At 45.8% G+C, this 23,030-nt stretch overlaps 1 protein-coding gene across 3 annotated transcripts in view; it reads right to left on the reverse strand.

The window, feature by feature from the left end:
• DAPK1 (death associated protein kinase 1) overlaps positions 1 to 23,030 on the reverse strand; it is a 986,032-nt gene that overhangs the window by 376,533 nt on the left and 586,469 nt on the right. For all 3 annotated transcript variants that reach the window (XM_069625713.1, XM_069625714.1, XM_069625715.1), the window contains exons 12-14: positions 18,319 to 18,438; positions 13,292 to 13,390; positions 8,363 to 8,461 (exon numbers count right to left, since the gene is read on the reverse strand). In XM_069625713.1, coding sequence (XP_069481814.1) covers positions 8,363 to 8,461; positions 13,292 to 13,390; positions 18,319 to 18,438 — 318 coding nt within the window. The remainder of the gene's footprint in view (positions 1 to 8,362; positions 8,462 to 13,291; positions 13,391 to 18,318; positions 18,439 to 23,030) is intronic.

Genomic DNA, 23,030 nt, shown 5'->3' on the forward strand with positions numbered 1-23,030 from the left:
GCTCCAAATGCTACATTCCGACTCACCACCTGAAAGTGCACCTTGCACAAGCCTGAAGAGGAACCTCTTGGACGGAGAGGTCTTGCGTCAGCCCAGCTTGCCGCAGAGTTTGCCCTAGCTGTATGTGTTCCCTGGGGTTCCCTCGAAGGGCAGAACACACATGCAAGAGAAGTGAGGTTTCCTCATCATTAATGAATTGTTCTCCATTTCTCAATTATTCAGGATTATAAAATAGTCTTACCATCACAAAGTGTGTGTGTGGGGGTAGGGGGTGTTTGTTCAGAATGGCACCACTCTTCAATTATCAAACAAAACACCTCATTTGGACTCAATTACACGTTAGACACCTGGTGAAATTTGTATTCATTGTGGCCTTTGGAAGGGACAAGGAGGAGTCTATGGCACTCTTGGTGCACAAGGTGTATCTAGACATCATATAAAGTAAAGCCCTATTCACAAGAGTCTTTGTAATACATCAGGATGGTTAGCATTCAGTAAATACGAGACACTTGCGTCAACCTCCCTCCGCGAGGCCTTCAGCAGGCTCTATAGAGCAGAGCATTTTGCCCGTTAAGGGATGAGACCCCTGGAGGAGGCATATGGAGGATACCCCAGAGCAGCTTCCTGGTCTGTAGGATGTACTTTAGTGAGCAGGCTAGTAGGGTGGTGCTCCCATACAGAACATCAAGGGGATTATCCTTATCCACCTCCCTTCTCCACTAGAGCCCTTAAGAACGCAGCATTCCTTTGCCAGAGACAGACCCGACATCCAACCTCCCAAGGCTCCATCAGGCGGCAGGAGAAGCCTCTTCACCAAACTGCAATATTCAGCCACAACTACCATTACTTCAAATAGAACCAGCGCCCCACTCCCTGGAGACGAGAGGCGAGGAATGTTGAGCATTACGGAGAGGAAGAAGCTTACACTTACTTCAAGCACTAACACTACATGCACCTCTTTAAGCTAGACGACCATAGTGGAAAACCCAGATTCATCAGCAGATGCAGAGCATTCTGTGTTTTGGTTTAAATGTTCAACTGTTGCTTGGAGACAAAAAATTCCATGTGGTCATGTGTAATAAGTAGCTCTTGACCACTTATTTGTGGACCTTTGGTGTGTTCTATGCCTATAAAACTTATTTTGCGGATTATGTAGTTGTGTACCATACACTAGTGCGGGGTCAGAAGATTCAATTTGTCGTGATTTTGTATTCCTTTTAAGTGTTCATTGATGCAATGCTTGTGGAGGGTAGTAGCAGTGCCCGCACACCATGTATACTTATGCACAGAGTGTAAATGTCGTCCGTTAATGCAGCCATTTGTTTTGTGGTGTTTTTCCGACAGATGCCAACCTTACATTTTCTTTAGTACTTCGGCACAGCCTGAGCCTGCTCCGTATTTTGGAATCTCGTTTGTTGGGTGCAGGGCATATTTCTCATTTGTACAGGGGCAGAAAATATTTCTTGGTATCTGGCCAACAAGTAGACTCTGCAGAATGCTTAAGGAGAACCATTTTACATATCAACCACACTGGGAGGTAAAGTGCCCGTATGATCCCATTTCTGGACCCGATACTTAAAGTATGGTCAACTTCAGATCCTCATTGTCTAGTATTGGCCTTGTAATATACGCTTCAACCTCAAATGTAAAAAGCTACAACAGTTGTTTTAGCAAATGCTGGTTCATGTACAAGGCCAAACGCATTCTGTTTAGGGGACCTGCTTTATGGTGCATCATGTTTTGCATAACATATCACACGCCTGACTTCAGCAAGGAACCCGTATGCGCTCTAGAAACAGCATTACAAGTGGCAGATCGGTCACACTTTCTCTTACCCAACTTCCTGTGAAAAATGCTAACCCGCCCACTCCAGCACTTTCCCCTCTCAAGAAGTGGCACAGAGCCAACGGGGCAATACAAATACAGATGCAACCGGTTTTACACGATACGCAACCCTTGACTGGAGTTGGTTGCAAAGAATGGGGAGAGCCAATTCAAAACGGATAGACTTTTGGGAATTGCATTATAAGAGGCCTGACGCTGCCAAATGATATTGCGGTTACTGGATTCCAATAGGCGTCTGAACTCGGAAGCGCTGCTAGTTAATTCCCTGGAACAGGATTTAAACTTTGTTAATTTAAAAGCATACAGCTTGAAGGACCTTATGTAAACTTAAGCAAATTGGCCAAAACAGCCCGACCACCCACACCAGCACGGCCATGAGAGGCGACATTTGTAGTAGCTCTCTGCATTGTGGACTCAATCCACAAGCGAACTGGCGCCTTACGCAGAGGCATCGCAGGTGGAGTAAGAGAGTGCCGACAAAGACGCACACGCAAGCGGAGAGATGGAAGGGAACCACCCTAGGATCAGGGTCACTTGGGTTTCTCCATTGCTCTGGAATGGCTAGAAACATTCCAGAGCTGCCCGCGACACATCAAAAGCAGCAACAAGGTGTGCACAAGGACCATAGTAACGGGGTCGCTGCATGAGGAGCAAAGTAATCGCCCCGCATGTCGGGAGGGAAGTAGCCATGCCATTCCCTTAAGCAGATTTCCCACATGAAGGGATCCAGAATGAAGTGGACGGATTATTCTAGTTGCGGGCCGACACATTTCTGTAGCGTCTCAGTGACCAACAGGAGGTCAGCGGTGAGGGTTAGGAATGCCATTTATGAGGGTTAGGAATACGAGTTGCGTTAACAGTGCGGGCAAGCAGCCTTCAGGGTTTGACACACATATCCGGTTGTCCACCAGTAGACTTGGGATGCTGGTGTATAATATGGCAGATGGCAGCGATGACATCACTTGAATACAGCCAATTGGGGCTGGGGGAGCAGTGATCTGTGGAGGAGTTTGGTGGTTGAACCCGTTTGAACTTACACAACTTGTTCCATGAAATTGTTGGTTGACTTTGCTAGGTCACTCGTCTTCGTGGAAGGGTTTTGGTGGTGCAAAATAGGCTTGTCTGACGAAGTTTTAATGGGATGAGAAAAGCTGGAGTTATTTTAATAGTCATTATGCACTGTCTGGCTAGCTAGACTGACTGGCACCGGGTAGTGTGCTCGACATACCCACCCAGTGACTTAAGTGGTGTATGTTTCTTTGTAGGGGCGAATAATACACCCATCTGATCAGAGGCGTTCAATTGGCAAAGTTGGTTAGGGAAATTATTGCAACTGGATAGTTGTTTTGGGTTGAACTGAGCCGTCCCATTAAAGAATGGGGTGAAGGGATGGCAGTCAGGATTAGCGGTCAACCAAGCATTAGCGGGAAGGCAACAATACACACGGGTCCTGAGGAGATGGACTCCAGGGAACACTGTTTGGAGAATCCGAGTAAATGACAACGCTCTCCTTCAAGTCCTCAGACTCAAGACTTTTCTGTACTTTACCCAGTTTCATTGGAGCAGCACATGGCAATGCCCAGCCATGGCTTGCACCGCAAGACCTTTCCTTTCTAGTCAAGTTCTGTCCCTCTATTTAAGAACACATCGGTGTGTAGAGCCAGGGAAAGGATGAAGGGCAGCATGGACACAGGTCAGTTTATCGTTTTTGGTTAGGGCTGTAAGGTGGCAGAGCTTCCTATAAGCAAAAGCTATTGCATAAGAGCACAGATGGGGAGGAACGGCATAGGAGTCGGAACAGTTTGCAGATGTTTGGTTATTATTTGCCCATCCATTGACTGGTCCTGGTCATGCTAATCCCTATGGCCATTCCCACATAGTTCGTGCTAACCCCACCCCCCAAATCACCTCCTCGTGGGAACTCTTTCAGTTGCTTTATCAAGATTACCTTCACACTTAACACTCTAGGGGCTGCCAGAGTTTTTTCAAAGCAGTCTTCTGAGAATTCATGACTTTACTGGAACTGTAAACACGCTACTTATGTAATAAAAATGCCGAATCCAGGTCCGTCTCCAGCCACTTTTTAAGCACCCTGCCGGCCTTCACAGAAGTCCAGTTGAAAACCAGCATTGGCAAAGCCAAACAATTTGGCTTGTGTATAAGTAATAGGTATTTGCCAGGCACTCCTGTTATATGCAGGTACTCACACACCTGCTACCATCAATGGGCAGTTAATACCACTACATCAGTGCCTGGCAAGTGCCTTTCCAATGCCTACACAAAAGCCCAAACTGTTGGCATTGCCAATGCTAGTTTCCTCTGGAGGAAAGCACTGTTTCTTCCACAGTGTTTAATATCAGAAATTCCTCAGTCAATCTCTCAGTAAAAAGAAATTAATCTGAGAGACGGAAGACAAACGCTACTTCTGCGCCCCAAAATGTGCATATGCAGTTGTGGCTGCGGTTAGGGATACGAGGGTAGGTCACAATGGCAGATGCTGCTGGACTGAGGTTCACCGTGCAGTAAGGCACTGAACATGCCACGTTAGATTAGCACGCATGCCAGATTGCGTTTTACTTTCAATAACATCCGTTTACCCCAAATCAGAACTTTACATAGGATTTTAATTCTGGGGAATTGCAGCCCCTTAAAAAATACATTTTTTGTTAGCACTAGTTCAAATACAAAAACCAGACCAATTTGTCTTGTGAAAACTGCCATGAAATATCTGCATTTGTTCGACACAGGCCTGTCATTTTGTAGTAGTCTGCTGGTCAGAGTGCATGCGGTTAGGATGCATGGTGCCGCTAGTGGAATGCACTGCAATGGGTGGAATGTTCTGCGTGCCTGCCTAAGAGTGTTCCGCTTACTGGCAGTTGGAAGGAGCTGCCTGGGGGTGCTGGATGCCAGCGATATATTGCCCTATACTTGGAGTTATCCTGTACACTGGAAATAAAGAACTTCCCTTACTCGGGACTCTCCTGGCACTTATTCACCAGAAGAACACAGATGCATCATTCTGGCAAAGCGATGGTCTTGTCTGGAGAGATCTGAAAGCTGTGAGGGTGGCGCAGCTGTTGGGACCATCACTGCCCCCCACATGAAGATCCATCAGGAGTCCTATGTGCCAGCAGGAGGGCCGGAAGTACTGTTGGTATCCCGCAGAGGTGGAGTACCCACTCCAGTCATCTGCGCTAAGGAGCATCAGCGGAGAGTGGCAGATGTCGTCCCCGGAGACGATCCGTGCTGGTTGTGGGGCAAGTAAGCGGGTGGCCAATCCCCTAGACTCGTGGGCCAGGCGGCACGAGCAGAGGCTGCCGTGGGGCAAAGTCAAGTAGAACCCACAACAGCGGGTCTGGGCTGGCAGGAGGAGACAGTTTCCGGGTGATGCAGGCAGAGTGTGGCAGCCGGTGTGGCAGCTGGTGTGCAGGGAGGCGTGGGCACAGTGATGGGACCGGAGTGGAGGTCGGGAGACTCTAGGGTGTGTGGGTGGCCTTCAGCCATAGTAGAAGCCGAGAGCTCCTTTCGCTAAGGGAGCCCGAGCAGTTCTGGTGGCAGCATTTCTTTAGAACCAATGAGCCGACGTGTTGTGGCAGAGCCAAGGGCAAGTCATCCATGTATGTCGGCGTCCAACGGCCAACAAAGGAGACGTTGCCTGAATCCTTTTGGTGTTTGGAAGGGAGCAGAGGCAGACAGGCAAAATATGCCAGTTTGGGCCTGGCTGACAAAGTGATGCCGTTGGGAGGCGAATCTGATGACCATATTTTAGTGCAGTCCAGTATGGCTAGCAGGAGGATTTCAAGTTAAGGTAGCGTTCGTTTGACCAGTGACGGTTTGTGAAGTGTGGAAGACTTGGAGGCAGAGCAGCAGCAGCAGGATGTTGGGGCCTCATTTTAGGGTTGCTATAGCAACCTTGGGGTCCGATTGTTTTCTGGTGGGCTTTCTCCTTTGGTCAATTTTGGACTTGTTTTTTTACACTGGACACTTTGCTGACAACATTTTTGGGGTTTGTCTTTTATTTTTCTTTTGCTCTCGTGGTTTCGGACATATGGGAGCAGGGACACTGTTCGGCAGTTTCCCTGCCTTTTGGACATGAAGATAAGGAGTTTTGGGTGTGTTTTCATTTGTTTATGCGGATCTTGGATGGGGTTTTGGGAAATCTGTTCTTCTCTTTATTTCCGGTGGGTGCTCTTTGTTGGACATGAGGGCAAAGGCGTTGGATTTATCCTTATTATTAAATCTGTTTTGCCCTCATTGTACAGTGGAGGGAGAAGGTACTTGCCGTTTCTCATTCTGGCCTGTTGTGGTGTTCCTGTGTGTCGGGGCACGTTGTGTGTGTCGGGGCCAGTCTGCTGGTAGGAGTGCATGCCGTTAGGATGCATGGTGCAGCTAGTGGAATGCATTGCATGGGTGGAATGTTCTGCGTGCCTGACTGAGTGTTCCGCTTACTGGCAGTTGGAAGGAGCTGGCAGGGGGGTGGTGGATGCCAGCGATAGATTGTCCTATACTTGGAGTTATCCTGTACACTGGAAATAAAGCACTTCCTTATTCAGGACTCTCCTGCACTTATTCATCAGAAGAACACCGACACATCATATTGTAATGCCGTGAGGACAGCGCATTGGATCATGTGACCTGGTAACCTCAATTGCAAGAAGAGAATCCCCAGCATGATAACTCGCATCAATACAAGGGCCACTGGTGTTACATTTGAACTCAGGCTGAGCGCGAGCAGTTCACACACAGGCATCTAGGTGTGTTGCCATGACGCAGCTGAACACTTGGTTGGCACTGCACATGCAGGTAATATACCTCGGTACACATTTCGGTTAATTAGTCTTGGTTACTAATTGGTTTAAAAAAGGTATGCCGCTACTACAGTCTTTGCATTTCCTCCATTCAGTGACTTGGTGTTAAGCCACATGACCCTTCAGAAGCACACATTTACGGTACGCAAGTGCATGTGTAATAAGAGATTCATGTGTTGTCTGGTGTTGATTTTTCCCAAAATATACAGGGTGGGGGCATGCTTCGGGTTACAAATTAGCAAAGCGTTCCATGGCAGTGGTACTTAACTACCCCCCCCCCCCCGCTCCCCCTCCGCAGAGACCATCGTCTGCGTAAGAACAGGTCAGCCCAGAAGCTAATACCCAGTAAAAGTGCAGCACAAAGCAGAGCTCCGTTACCTATGTCCATGCCTGGGAAGGTCACCCTGTCCTGTTTTGCTTTGAATTCTGGGACGTGTAGTTTCCTAAATTTCCAATGAGAAAGAACTACAAGTCCCAGAACCCAAAAGGGGAACAAACAGGACTGATGAGCTTCTCATGCATGGCCATGAGAAGAACTCTGCAGAAACAGGAAGGAGTACAAGTGGACTAGTGTGCATGGGAGGAGGCATATGCAAATGTCTTAATGCGTCGGGAAATCGCGGTGATTTACATGGGTATCTAAACGTAATATTACAACTTCCGAGAACAAGAAAATACTGTTCAAGGCGCTTTAGTACTGGGATACAAAAATACCAATTCACCAGGCACTGGTACAACTAAAACCATAACTCAAACTCGCACCTGCATGTCCTGGCCTCAAACTCTCCCTCGCATGTCCTCTTCATGACATGATCTCACAGAGGACCTTGATAACTGAGCTGTAGGTCCTCTTTTGGTTCACTATTTACTATGCTTCATCGGTTCTGAAAGAGGACCAGGTTTGCCGCTGCCCAGCCAGGTAATGCATCAATTTGCCGCTCCCATTCCTCAGCATCAATGCACCCCAGGCTTAATATCAAGAGGCGACCTCCGCTCAAACTCGCTATTATTCACAATGCACTAACTCAAATGTTTGTGGAAAGGCTGCTATTTGGGATCGCCAGCCCAGATCTGCAAGTAAGGGGGACATCTTGACAGCCAGTATGTCTTGGGCTATAATCACCCAAAGACACTTACCTGGAGGTCCACCAGAATATAGGTAGATCCAGTCTGTTTTCCAGGATACGTAGTAATTTCCACTGTCGCAGTGGTGGAGATTATCTGGGTACCACCCACCTTACTGGTGGGCCAGCTGAATGTGGGATACACTAGGGTTTTCCCCAAATCCTTCTTTGGGCCCCACTTTAGTGGACTCTTGTGTTGATTAGACTACGGCCTGCTGCAACCCCTCAGACTGTGGTTCGTGTTATCGCGTGCATCTGTTCATGAATAAAATTTGCAGTGACCTTTAGACATTCATCATGTTGCGCCTATATGCTCTAATAGGCGAGCTAAACAGCCAGGAGCTCATCCCCTAAATGGCAGGATATCCCAGCATCATGGCATGCTGGCAGGGCCCCAGGCTGCTCGGTCAACACTGTTTCAGCCAAAGTTCACATGGAGGTAAGGCTTGTTGAGTGTCATTGGTGAAAAACAGTTATGATCAACCTCCTAAAACTACCCAACACAATTGTAGGGGAATTCACATTCCTCATGACAACAATGCTGGAGTCACCGAGTGTAGCTCCTTTGAAGCAGACTAGTCTTACCTTATCTTTGACATCCAGTGGACATTCACTTCGGTGAAGAAACCTCAAAGTCTCAACATGACCATGACGAGAAGCCCAATAGATTGCATTCGATCCAGCCTACAAAGAAAAAGAGGTACAAGGGCGCATGACAAAACAATGCGGGTAAGCAGAAGTATTTGAAAGGGCAATTTACGCACATGGATTCACATCATACTCTGGTCAATCAGCCTATATTGGCACACGCAACTGGCCAACCCAGTAAATCTTACCCGATTACTTTTGTCCCTTCCCCAAACTTACAATTGACTGAGACCCACGACGGTCGCACCCTGGAGGCTGAAAGCATTTTTCTGGCTCAGCCTGTTGCCAAACAATTAGAGAGCTATATTGATGACCTACTCATAATCAAGTGCTCCGAGTAACGTTCATTCGGGCCCATTAACTCAGGTGTTGGATGTTTCCACTGATCCAGACCATCTGAACATGTGCTTATGCTATTAGGGCCACAGGTGAATGGCCCAGGGTGCTAGTAGGAATGCATTTCTTTGAAAGAAAGTTAAGCACAGGCCGTGTTGCTTCAAAGAAATATCCTCCCAGCATGGCTCCCATGGAAGTGAGGCTCCGAGCAGAGCTCCTCTCCCATTTCCATGGCAGCCCAGCAGATACGAGTGTCGCGGCTGTAAAGCAACCCATACAAGTAAGTGCAAGGTGGCGATGTGTGGCGGAGAGTGGGGAGAAAGAAACGGGAAAACCTGGGAGAGGGATGGAAGATGGCGGATGCGTAAACAGGTGTGAATTTGCTCACAACGCAGGCTTATACCATGCAATTCAGCCCGCATTCTGAGCAACCCAATTGGCTGGTGCACATGCCATGGGTGATAATTATTGAAACTACTTAAGACACGTATATTATAAAAACCTAATGGACCACCTAGACGTAACAGGTGTTGTATTGCAAATTATGTTTCAATTAAAACATTTAGGTTACCGTTATTGAAAGCTTTCTGAATGGAAATGCACTACATGCAAGGTAGCCCGAAAATGAGCTCTGAAATTGACTCCTATGATCAACCCTTCTAGAATGAATCTAATACTCACCAGCAACTGTAACAAAGTAACAAGAAAAACATTGATTATGGGAGTCTTGCATTGTTGAGTTGATTCTACAGTGTGTCAGATACACCTGGGTAAGACCGTCAGTTACAGCTACTGTATAGTGAAGCAATGTCATCAAGCCTGTCCTAGCTTTCAGACAGGATGCAGTCTGGGCAGAACAATGTCCTGCTTCCAGTAATCAGTCCATTTCGCCTACAGTTGGCGAATTGGCAAAGATAACATTTCTAAAAAGATTTCCCACCTGAATCAAATTGAGCACTCATTTGGGGATGGGGGCCGGGACAATGTATATATATATATATATATATATAGTCAATTGGCACTGACTATGCCACCGATTCCTTGGATGTTGTCAAAAACGAATTGTGCACAAAAACGCAACTTTAACTAGGTCTCAATCGCTGGATACAGATGAACGTGAAGTCTGCTTTAAAACAGGATAGTCTCAATAGTGACCCCTGCATATTTGCGCTTCTACTTCATATTTGACAAGCATTAGAAATATTCTGACATAAAACAGTGGCAGGTCAGCATTATGCTTAGAAGCAACGCGGTTTAGTCAGGGGACAGGGGACATGATCTAGGCAGAAACGTAGCCCTAGAGCAAACAAATACTTTAAAGCGCGTGTGTTCTTCCTAATCCTATATAGGCACTAGAGCCAATTCAAAAAGAGAAAGGTGGTTAAACGTGCAATGTTACAGACAAGGTCACATCTTTTCCCAACATTTATTGGGTCAGGCAAATATTGCATGCGCCACTTTTTGCCTGTGACCCGGGTATTACAGATCTGAGAATCAAGAAAGCTTTTTTTGCACTTTTGACTTCGCCCTATGGTCCAAGCATTTGGTGATGTTGACCTGGTTAAGAACTTAAGCGACGTATCAGTGTGCATGCACAGTAAAGCAATTACTAGCGCACCAGTGACCACAGAACACTATGCTCTACAGCAGGCAACACCAATCTGTTCAGGTCCATGCAATATGGAACTACCATAAACCGTGCAAAAATAAATTCAATATTGAACATTAAACTGAGTAAAGCATAACACCATCACGTACGGAAACTCCTTTCTTTGGCCTCATTTATCAACTATGCTGATGTTAATAATATGTTGTACCTATTAATACTTGCACCCTTTAGACATGCCCCAAAAAATATTGTTTAATGTTCAGGATCTGCATTAAAACCAACTCAGACTAAACAGAAATTACGATTTACAGGAGCCCATAATGGATCCAAAAACCACTGCCAGGATCCATATGCAGGGACACCTGCCCAACACCTATCAAAACTCTACGCAGCATGGACATAATTATGTACAACAATCTATCACAGGAACCAACAAAATGAGGGGAACCAAACCGCTTTGTACCACACATGCATGCACAAACGTGCCCATGCACGCAAACACACATGTACAAGCACATCTTGCCACACCCCTCCTTCCTCCAAGTGTACCAGCCATATTATCTGTAGTACTACTACTGTCGGGGTGGTCAACCAAGGGGGCCTTTATAATGAGGGATTCATGTTGCGCACACGATTTTGACAACGGGAGGATGGCAGCAAACTTGGGTAGTGTTGCAAATCCATATGAATCGAATGGAGTTAAATAGATGTTACTTTTAATGTTGCAATCATTTAGAATTTATACAGATTAGATCTGCACGCATGTAGAAAGAGAATATTAAAACTGCAAATGCAACACAAACACAAATCCACACAATGGGGTGCCTTTCTCCACAGTTAGCGGTTACAAATGCATTCTAAGTAGCATGGATATTCTTGACAGAAAAGAGAGTGAGTTACATTGTAAGAGGGTCGTATGAACAGGGCAAGGTTTCCAGTCCTCGCAAGAGCAGAGATATTATATTGCCCTTTGTATTGAAATCTTTAGAGGGTGTTAGTCATTTGTTTGGTGGTAATAAACATGAGGCCCGAGGCCAAGGTTCGATGAGTGTTTTTCCAGGTCCTCGAGGGGTGTATGTGGCCGCATAAATTAGGTCTTCTTTAGGTGCCAGGCGTCTGTGGAATGGAGGCCGTAATCTGTAGTTCAGAGAAAATCCTGTTTATGGAGACCATCCTCTATTTGCAAAAATAGATCAGCAAGACCATGTGCAATCTCATACTTAAAGTTAAAGGCCTTATGCCAGTAATTACTAGCAATGAACTATACTTTCAATACCAATGTTTAACCATGTATGGATGTCATGACCCACTACAACCAATCCCAAAAAGGTGTTTTAAATACCATCCGACAATGATAATAAAGATGAGCCTGGCCAAGGAAAATGGAAGAATAGGGAAAAGATGGTATTTCTTTGACGATGTTTTGTCCAATTATATTTGGGAGGGGGTTGGTAAAGAATCTAGGAGTGCTTTAAACTGTTGCACAATGTAAATATGCTGCCAACTGATGTTGTATTGTAGAGATTTGGGTTCGTTTGGTCCTGCAACACCATCTAACCGCTTCCCGGAGATTTTGTACAATGAACTTGTTTTATGTACAACTGTGTACTCGCTTCTCAAGTGGTGGGAATGTTTTGGGTTAAGGTGATTTAAAGCCCATCCCCACACAACACCAACAGCCCTTACCTAGGTATCCCCCACCTTCCTAACACAGTCTGCAGAGTGATCAGAACACTGGTAACTTACTTTTACGCCATTGTGCAAGAGACTACAGCGCAACTGCCTTTATTTTACAATGGCTACCAAATGACCAATGAGTGAATAGTACAGCTCGATAGCAAACCTACATCGGGTACTCTAGCCTGGATCTAAAATTCAACCAAAATACACAGATCTTGCAACAGCCACCTTCTACAGAATCCATATTTCAGGGAATAAACTTCTGGCAAAGTGAGTTTCACTGTCCTAGCTCTAGTCTTGAATTCATTTGCTCCTCTTACATGGTATTGGGATGTAAATCCTCACGGGAGAAGCTGCGAACACATGCCTGCCCCCAAATACAGCCACCAGCACCAAGAACCCATGGAAATCGAACATTGATCTTTACAAGTACTTCATAACAAATACAGGGAGGAAATACTGTCCTGGTAAATGCACCATGGCAATGGTCTACCAGCAATTAGACATCCATGACACTGAAGAACGGGAGCATCAAAAACAGAATATTTATTCTTATTGAACCTTTTAAGTGACTCGCCGCTGCTCCAAGGTGGGGCGTACGAGGGTAGAGGAGGAGCTTGAAGGAGGGGGATGTGAGCAGAGCGACATCAACATTTTTTGCCAGGGACTTGTGGGGGAGGCACAGGTCTTACTCCCAAGCACCAGATCAGGATATAGCCAGATTTTATGTATATGTCTACACACACAAGACCCTCCACATAATTGTAAACAATTACTCATCATATATTCTTTTATAGAATATATTGGACGTTTAAGCACTCTATTACCCAATGTAAAGGCATTCAATTATCAAAGTCTGAAAACGTAAGGGCTCATTCAGCTTTGACATGTGATTCGATCTTGCAAGGTGAAGGCTGGCACCCATATGTGAGGTGAGCGCTTAACTCATGAGCTATCCTCCTAATAGAGTAGAATGCATAGATGGAGAAGTGATAAAGTCGCATACCCACTAAAGGCCAAAAGATATGAGGAAAGAATGCCACAGACACAAAAGACCATTTATGCACATAATTGAAACCACAAGTACCAAAGGAAAATAGCCTACACAGAATAAATGTGGTCATCTTGTCACCATAGTACATGATCTCGGTTAGGCCCAATATTAGCACAGATTGAACTACTGGTCAGTCTTTTAGCTATTCAGAATATCAAATATTCCTCTGCTAAAGGGATCCACAAACCTTATCCTGGATATCGATGCGCGCGCCTCTCCTCACGAGTAGCTCGATCATTTGTATATTTCCACAGCCAGCTGCAATCAGTAGTGGTGGCGTACCATGCTGAAAAACAGAAAAACACTCGCTCAATGCAAGCTACAGGTCATAAGCACAGGCTTCTAGAAATGCTGGTGGGCTTTGTGGCTCTCCCTCCTCTAGCCACCATCATCACCTGGCCTGCCTGCATGACAAAGAATACAAAAAATACAAAATAAATAAATGTGCAAAGTTCTACTAATTAGGCCACTAAATTGATCCTAAAAAAAGTCTAAAAAAAAATAAATTTTAAATACATTTAAAAAAAAGGTGCATACCTTTTATTTCAGTCCTTTATACAATCTGTGCATGCATGCACACAACTACACTATAAAGCCTGCAACAGAAACACTGAAGTTATAACTACGCTGAACTCCAGAAAGTAAGAGCACCTTTTGGGACACTTAGAACTTAAAACATTTCAGAAAATAAAATACTGAGCCAAATCTCAATTTATATGGAAACGTTGTGAGGTTCTGTCCTGGGGCAAAGTTTTAGGTGGAGTCCTAAAACTAACATTTCATACGCAATTTCTAATGGAGAAAACTCTCTCGCCTAGATACCCAAACCACTGAACGGTTTGCCCCAGCTTTGAAGAGCGAGTTTCTTGTCCGCAAAGCATGCTTTTGCTTGCTTGATGCAACGGTCAGGCAGTTCGCTTTAAATCCTATTGTGATGGCTGCGTCTGTCCAAACGGTCTGCAGAACCACAGGGCAGTTTTCAAGTTCCAGACGAACTGGGATTTTTAGTGAAGGTCAACGGAATTACCAGCTGGAAAGCAATAAACTCGATTGGTGTGCGGCTCACAATGATTTTCACAACTGCCAGGATTGTTCACGAAATCTTTGTGCTCCCATAATGTGAGACTGGAACCCCAGAGGGGTGTAATATTACTAAAAAAGCCCATTTTGTGAGGCCCAAGAACCAGGTCCCTCAAATGAAAAAACAAGCTGTCCATTTGCATAACACCACTGTTCTTGTAATACACTCCAAAGGGCCTGTGGACTACAAGTAGCCCAGTGGAATGGGTCCAGGACCACCAGCAACACCCTGGAACCATTCCATGGCCTCAAGAGGGTTCTCCAAGCCACCTTTCCCCCGTGAAGAGGGGGCTGGGGGATGTCGCTGGCCAAAGTAAACCATAAAGAGCAGGTGGTGGGAGTGACCATTGGGCTTGGCTCGAGGGCCAGTGGCCACTTCAGGCGGATAGACGGGACAGAGGCATTGGCAAAGGGGCTATGGTCCATGTATGCAAGTCAGGGCCACTGGGCGCAGGCAATGCCCAGTGGCCACTTTGGGTGGACTCAGGAGGAGGAAGAGGCCCAGGGCATGCAACAGGCACAGGAGGCACTTGTCATGGCTGCAGCTATAGCAGTTGGACCTTTCAGGGGCAAAGGGGCTACAGGAAAGCCCCGCTCAACAGGCTGTGATACTGTGTTTGTCCCCCTTCAGCGACAGAAAATGCAAGATTGCCTCATTAGAAATGCGTGAATATTCCTTTTTAAATCGTGGTCTTCCCATTCAAATCCCAAAATTCTTTTGAAAATGGCTATGGAGCGAAACACCAGACACCATTCCTATACCAACCAGTTACCCCTCCCACCCCCAAGAGTTATCCCCAGGAATCTTGGGTGCAACAGGATCCCCCGGAGCTCTTCTGGAGAAGCCATTCAACAGGGGAGGACTATGTTGAAGGGTAGGTGGCCCCACACAATGGGCCATGTTTCACCCTCCACGGAGGTCGAAGCAAAGTGAGGACTCGTGAATCACTGGACCCCCAAAGAGCGCCAGGTAAGAAAGCATTCTGTATTGGGGGTTGCTGTGTAGTCCAGACCCCCTTCCAGATACCCCACATGCCCCCACCACCGTCCTTTGCAACAGTGTTGCAGACTCAGGAGTAGGAGAGGGGCGCGTGCAGTATGGAGCTAGCTTCGAATTAACTCATTCGTTTTAAGGATCGCACCCCTCTGGTCCTGTGGCAAGGCCCATTCTTTGTGACGTCTCCTTAATAATTATTTGTATCCTCATAAGCAAAAAACTCCATTTAGTGGAGCAACAACCAATCCTCTTCTGCCCCGCCCCCACGTTATGTTGTGAGAGGCCCTGTGATGACCACCACACTAAGATATTGTAAAGGCTTTGGGACAATCCAGTGAGCCATGACGGGGACGTCCTTGTATTGCAGGAGCTGCAGGTGCATCCGTTAGGTTCTGGCTCCATGATTTGGTCTGATGCCCCCATGAGAATTATTAGCGAACGGTTAGAGAAATGGGTAGAAATTGCGTATAACCGTGCGCTCTACCAACCATAGAAAAAGAACATTAAACATGTTCCGATCACGTCCCCAGCTCTTTCTTTACATGTGCAATTGTTGGCAGGTAGCAAGACAAACAATCTATACAGAGAGATAAGCTGAAACCCAGTGAGACCGCCCGGCATTTTAACGAGCTGCTTAGTGCTGTATTGCAAGCCAGGACTTCCTGCTGCCGCCAGTGCTGGCCTCTTTAAGCAGCTGATTGATGGCCTTTGCGCATGCGGGGTGACTGACCTTTGGAAGGTTGTCACAGCAGAGCTTGCCAAAGATGATGCTGCTTGCCAACCTCCATTCTCACCATTTGCTTCTACAGACACTCAAGCTATTATTTTTGTTTGTATTTGGCACAAAAAATTAATTGATCTTCCCCTTCTCAATCATTCACCACCATTCCTGCACAGGCGTTGAAAAGAACCGTTTATAAATGAGAGTCTAGAGATACATTTTAGCAGTTCTTCCTAAAACGGGAAAAAAAAACTTCAATGTGACTTTGAAATCACGTGGTACTTTACTAGAACGCCATAGACAAAGAAAATATCCTTTCAGTGGGAAAACAGACCCAATCTGGTGCTTAGACCTCTAGCTAGAGCAGATAAAATAGGGTGGTTACAATGGTAACGGATGCAAGAAAGGGGACAGGAATTGGGAGTGTGGCAGAGGTGACCGTAATCATGCACTCCATGAGCCAGGGAAGCAGTGTGGTGTAGAATTCCAACGCCCCCACTTGGACCCCCTAAATAACAGCAAGAAGAGCAGCCACCATTTTGATGCCACTCGCACGCACCCTGGCCTCAACCTTATGGATATGGTCATGCTCAATTCAGCCACAAACACCTACCTTAGAGCCGGCGCAATGCCGCTGCAAAATGTCTGCAAAATTTCAGCTACAGTAATTGACATTCAACTTTACTGATATGTCACTGAAGGATTTTTTTTGTAGTTTAATTGTAAACAAGTTATTTGAACAATAAGGGTGTTTGCAGATCACACGCCTATTCGGGAACTACCACCACCATTCTACCATCTTATTACACCACGGAGAGCATGCAAAATTAGTGACAGCAATGCTCTTTTTATAAACCAAACAGGCTGGTGAACAGTGTGCATTGTCCAGAGCATCCCAAGTGGCATATCCCGTGGATATGCCAGCATAGCTAAGCATCAAGGAAACAGAACCCATGGGATTATCTCTCTTCAGCCGGGCACTACAGTAACATCGTGGCCCAGAAAATAGCACACCATTATACAGCAACCAAAAAAATGCAATGTGGATAAGCAATGGTGCCTTTCCACTTCGTCACAATTCTCAAAATGTGTCAAGCAGCTAAGCTCTTCCTGGCCCTTGGCCCCAGAGAACACATCACACCCACCCTCCGTCCGTCCGTCCTCCACTGGCTCCCTTTCAGGCAACGGGCCACTTTCATAGCAGTGTGCATCACCTACTGCACGTCCCACAAGATAAACCCGGAACACCTTCCACACAAGCTCACCCGTTAACAACCCAAAAGAAACCTACGATCAGGCCCTGCACTCTTCCTTGTGATCCCTCCCTTCAAACCGACTAGAATTGAGTGATCCTCCTGTGTCCAAGCCCCCACATCTGGAGCTCAATTCCCCTTCACATCAGCTGCCTTGAGGATCACTTGGCCTTCCACAAGGCCCTCAAGACTTGGCTTCCCCTCCAAATCCTGATGAAACCATGCCACACTTTGGGTTATTTAACCACCTTTCAGATAGGCCAAGGCAGCAAAGAAGCCATTAATTGCAATTAACAACGGAGAGAATACATTCCAAAAGAGCACATGACGGAATCCATGCCAGAGCTACAAAACCAAGAAACCAGCCAGGACACACTAGAACGTATCGCACTCCACTGATTGGAAGATAGCCGAAGGCACGGCCACCCACCCACATGCACACATCGGCACTATTTTAAGACATCGCACAACACCTCTGCCATAAGAAAGCAGCTATGTCCCATGACACAAATTCGGTCTACATGGACACAAGACTCCTGTACTCAAATACTATCCTAACTACCTCACAGCACCCATCCACCTGCCAGCTCCACATGGGTATCTAACAGACGTAGCCACCCCATCTACCGTCGTATTGGCTAAAATACACAATGCATTTTAAACTCTGCTGACGAATTTACCATACCGTGGACTTCTGTCACACAAGGGCGCTCACCTATAGCACTTTGAGGTCATACCAGTGGAAAAAGCACTACACAAATGACAAATTAAATTACATTACATTTTACCAACCAGGGATTGGAGTAACCTGCTTCCTTGTAGCAAACAACGTTTCCTTTGTCAAGTTGTACTTCACATGGATTTACGTAAAACAGGTTGCGCATATTGGCAAATCAAACAACCTCCTACTATACAATCTTATCTGCTCATAAAAAGAAATAAACAATTTTAAGTGTTGGTTCGAGAGACCTCTGGTCCCACATAGGTGTGAATGTACATTTGCTTCGTTATCCAGAGGCAATTTCAAATCCAGAGGAAGTGACTAGATGTGCATTAGGATAGAAGTTGGGGACGGAAGGGGCTCTGCATGGATACAGTGCTTAATGCATTCTGGTCCAGACAGCATTGGAAACTACCATGAGAGCATGCACTCAATACTGAACCTTGTTGGGCTGGTTGACGTCGTAGTTGTTCAACGATCCGAGCAGATGCTGTAGGCCGGGAACGTTATCGTCGTTGATGGCATGGATGATGGCCTTCATGACGAAAGAGTCCTCTTCATCCTTCGACAAAGAGAAGAGACAGCATGTCAAAGATTCCAACAAAGGCTGAACTGTGTGAGGCATCTTCCAAGAGCGGGAATATGAGCCTATAAGTATTCTACGCTTGAAATGTTAAACAAAGACAGTGGATTCGTATGTAGCTCTCAACCACCTCAGAAAACCAAGCTTCTTGTGGTGAACATAAAAATAAAAGTTAGAAAAATTACAATTTCAAAAGACAGTTTGATGAAAGCGTGAAAACAAAAAGTGAGAAAATAAAGGGCAATTTACCGAGCAGCAAAAATAATCAGAGAGAGGCGACAACACTAGGATGAAGATTTTTTTTTTTTTAAACCAGAACAGTTTGGGGTGGGGAATACCTGAAGGGTAAAAAGGAGGATAGGGAGGGTATAGACTTTATAAGAAAAAAATAATGCATGGCTACAGTGTGGGGACCAATAATTGAAAGATAACGGAGGGTGGGAAAGTAGGATTTCAGGAGGGCAGCAGAGGAAAAATCACTGAACTGAAAATGCATCAAGAAAAGAACATTTTGCAAAACATACATTTTTAACTTGAAGAAAAGGCAATGAAATCAGCACAAAAAGATGCATTTTAGAACGTGAGTATTTCCAACCTAGTGGTGAAACTAAAGGTTCAAGAGCTATCACCTATAAACAGGGATGGACTGGGAACCAAAAGGGTCCCTAGAAATAATTTTCAAAATGGCCCCATATTACACATTTTCGGCAACCCCAACCCTTTTCCTGTGAGAAACAAAATGGGCCCAGGGTGCAGTGGCCCACCAGGAAATCTCCAGAGTGGTCAGTCCACCCCTGGCTAGAAACGAAAAATGGGCACCGGAGGGCTCATTTATTTATATGACATGTGCAACTAAAATGCTGAAAGATACACATTAATGTAACAGTTCATTTTTAATGTTCCATAGGTAGGAAGTCTTGGTAAAGCCTGAGCTCAGTAGACTAGATAATGAAAATAATCAAATCTGACAGGATTCAGCTGCTCAATACTTTCGTCTCAATGCGTCTAGATTATTGTAATGTCGTCTACTTGGGTCTCCCAAAGGAGGCGATGATAAAGCTTCAATATAGTCACAATGCAGCTACTAGATTGCCGCATTTAAACCACAGAGATCAGGTTTCCAGGGCACTTAAACTTCACATTGGCTGCCTGTGGCCAAATGAGTGGAGTTCCAGGTGTGGTGATTGGCTCGGCTCATTATGCCCCTTACTCAGGTCCTTCTTTCAGCCAAAACAGTCTCTCTTTCTATTCACCAGGGAGACATCCGGACACTGCATCAGCGAAGCCATTAGTCTCCTAAATTTAGATTTCAATGATGGGTTGCTCGTTCTTTTACAGGGTTAGTTCCTAAATTGTGGAACGCACTTTCACAACCACCAATTACCAACCACCTGGTATAAAGATGCCACCTCAAGACTTATTCCCCCCCCCCCCCCCAAGTAACTTTATTGAAGTGGTTGGCGTGGATATGTTAAAAAGAGTTTCGCACCAATATACCTTTTTGGAGGTGATAGGATGCACTATATTTTCACCTACCTACTTAATTAATGCCCATTCATTTTCTGTGCATACTTTCTGGACACATTAAATTTACATCACAAAACCAAAAAAAACCCACTAGAGCTAGGGCCAAAGAAGCAGACCACATGGGTCGTTATAGCTTTTGCTCTTTCATAACTCCATGGCTTCTTCAAAAGTAGGCTGAAGGATATTGGGAACCTGTTGGACAAGAGAGCAGCCTGAGCACAATAAGAGGACTTCAGACGCACCTCTTGGCAGGCACATTGGCTACTAAACTTCTTGGACTACTTCTTTGGCTACTAAACTACTTTCCCATCGACAATCAATAAGACACAGCCGGCTCTCCTCCCTGATTGATGCTGTGAGGCAGCCTTCGTTCTACACCAGCAGAGCTATTACAGCCATCATCAAGAAGCGGTAAAATAATGAAATCAACGTTTTGCAAAATAATACGAGAACAACATCAATTATTTTAAAAAGGTTTTGTTGGTCGTGTGAAAGTAGCAGATTTCATCCTTTGCCTTGACACTCCCATGTGTCCTGAATGACCGTGTGGAGCAGGCCAGCATTGGTTGATTGGTGAATGTAATTTGGGCGCATAGCAATCACAGGCACCTTGAGGCCCGAGGCCCTACAACATGGCTGCCACCTCCAACTCGCTACAGCCAGGCACCCCTCACCCCCAAGCCCAGTGCGCAGCCTCCTACATCACAATTGGGCAGGGCAGCCTTCTTGTGCCCAATCAGGACACCGGCAGGGTTTAGCCACCCTCCAAAAAGGCCCACATCAAGGCCCTGTCTGAACTTCTCTGTGCCTGGTTGGGGTCGAATGGGCATCCACCTTATTATAATATCTAGTTTTATATAGTGCTGCAAGCCCACAGGCATCTGAGCGCTGAGATAACAGTTGATATTATCCCACAGCATGGTATTGCATGGTACTCAATTTATCGACCTCGGCAGGATGAAAGGTTAAATTGGCCCTGCTGGCATTTGAACCAGCATCAACAGGCTGCACACACATGTCAGAAACGGGCGCTCAGCTCATTGTGCTATCTGACCGGCTTTCCTATTGCTCAAACACAAACAATGCTGCAGCCTCCTGTGAACAATCGGCTCCTGCATGAACTTGGAACACTGCACCCCAGGCCCCCTTTCTGTGCCAACATGAGGGATGGCTGAACTGTCCTACTGCCTCCTCCAGCTATCACCTGAGCCGTAACTGCCATTCCTATTCTGCCTTCTCCCCCAACCTTCTCTTTTCATCCCTGCAGCAGTCCGTGCTCTTCAATTGGTAATTTAATTTCACAGGGCGTTTCTCCTTTTACTCTCGCATCCCCCGGTGCACTTCATTGTATTCTTTTTTGTAAAATCAAATCTAGGTGGGTGTGCTTTACATTTGGTTTATGTGCACTGCATTGCATTCTTTTTTGTAAAATCAAATCTAGGTGGGTGTGCTTTACATCTTGGTTTCTTGTGCACTGCATTGTATTCTTCTCTTTATGTAAAATGGAATCTAGGTGGTGGTGCTTTAACATCACGCATCCCCGTGTGCACTGCTTTGTATTCAGTCTTGAAAATCAAACCCTGTACCCCCACCTATTGCTCTGCATTTGTATTTGTGCCCTCCTTAACCACTAAGCCGCCTGTGAGTAAGTGCCTGGACTGTGCAGTGCAACCCCCCTTTTTTTTTCTTCCTTCATCTCTCCTCTGCCACTAAGATGGCACTCATAATCTCTTCTAACTGCTACACTATCACCTATCGCCCCTCTCACGAAATCTGGACAAAAAAAGCACCAAAAGCGAAGAAGACATCCTAGGTGCAAATCCTGGCCTTTCCATCGCAGACATCCAAGTCAGTGCATCCACCAGAGAGATCTTCACTGATATTGTCTTCTCTATCCCCCCCTCTGCAGATTTATGGACTTGTCATCTCATCTCCATCGCTCCCCTTTCACATCCTCTCCGATTAATGTTGGGACCAAGTGGGAAGTCCTCTTGGCAAGCTTCTTCTCATCTCGCTGCATCATTAATGTCTATTATACTGGCACTATCCTTGAGCAGGGTCCTCAGGCCAACCTCCTTCTCTTTGACCAGATCCTGCCATCCCTCATTAACTTTCTTCCTTCTCCTGCCTCTCCCCCTACTTCTCCTTCTAGCCCCCTTCTGACTGAAGTACCACGCTGCTGTACTCCACCTTAGAAGACCTTCAAAGGCAGAGACCGTCTCCACCTGGCGACTCTTAACACCTGTTCAGCCAACACTCTTGATATCTGCCTCCTTCTTGAAGACACTGACCTTGACATTCTTGCTCTTACTGAGACATGGTTCGATGCCAGCTCAGTCACCACTTTTGACTCCCTCCTACCTGATGGCTTTAAAATCATTTCCAAGCCACGTCCTCACTGTGCTGGCAATCGGGTTGCCTTAATCTTCCCTAAGTGGTTTCCTTCTTCCATCCTACCCACTCAGCTCTACTCTTCCTTTGAGAGCCTGGTATGAAAGTTGGTGATCTCACCCTCTTCCAGCCTGACCATTGCTACCATTAACCAGCTTCCAGGTGCTACCTCCCTGTTCCTCTCTGAATGGGCCGATTTCTGTTCCTCCTTACTTTCAACCTCCTTCAACCTGCTCCTCCTACGTGACGAACATACAATTGGACTCCCTGGCACAGCATACACTCTTTTCAGATCTCTCTCAATCTCTCGATCTCTCGATCGAGATCTCAATCTCTCGATCGAGATCTCGATCGAGATCTCAATCTCTCGATCTCTCGATCTCGAGATCTCAATCTCTCGAGATCTCAATCTCTCTCTCGAAATCTCTCGATCTCAATCTCTCTCTCGATCTCTCAATCTCAATCTCTCGATCGAGATCTCAATCTCAATCTCTCGATCGAGATCTCAATCTCAATCTCTCGATCGAGATCTCAATCTCAATCTCTCGATCGAGATCTCAATCTCAATATCTCGATCTCTCGATCGAGATCTCTCAATCTCTCAATCTCAAACTCTCAATCTCAATCTCTCCATCTCAATCTCTCCATCTCAA

Source organism: Ambystoma mexicanum, chromosome 6p, assembly GCF_040938575.1.
Source record: "Ambystoma mexicanum isolate Mex_15411 chromosome 6p, UKY_AmexF1_1, whole genome shotgun sequence".
NCBI classification, from domain to species: Eukaryota; Metazoa; Chordata; class Amphibia; order Caudata; family Ambystomatidae; genus Ambystoma; species Ambystoma mexicanum.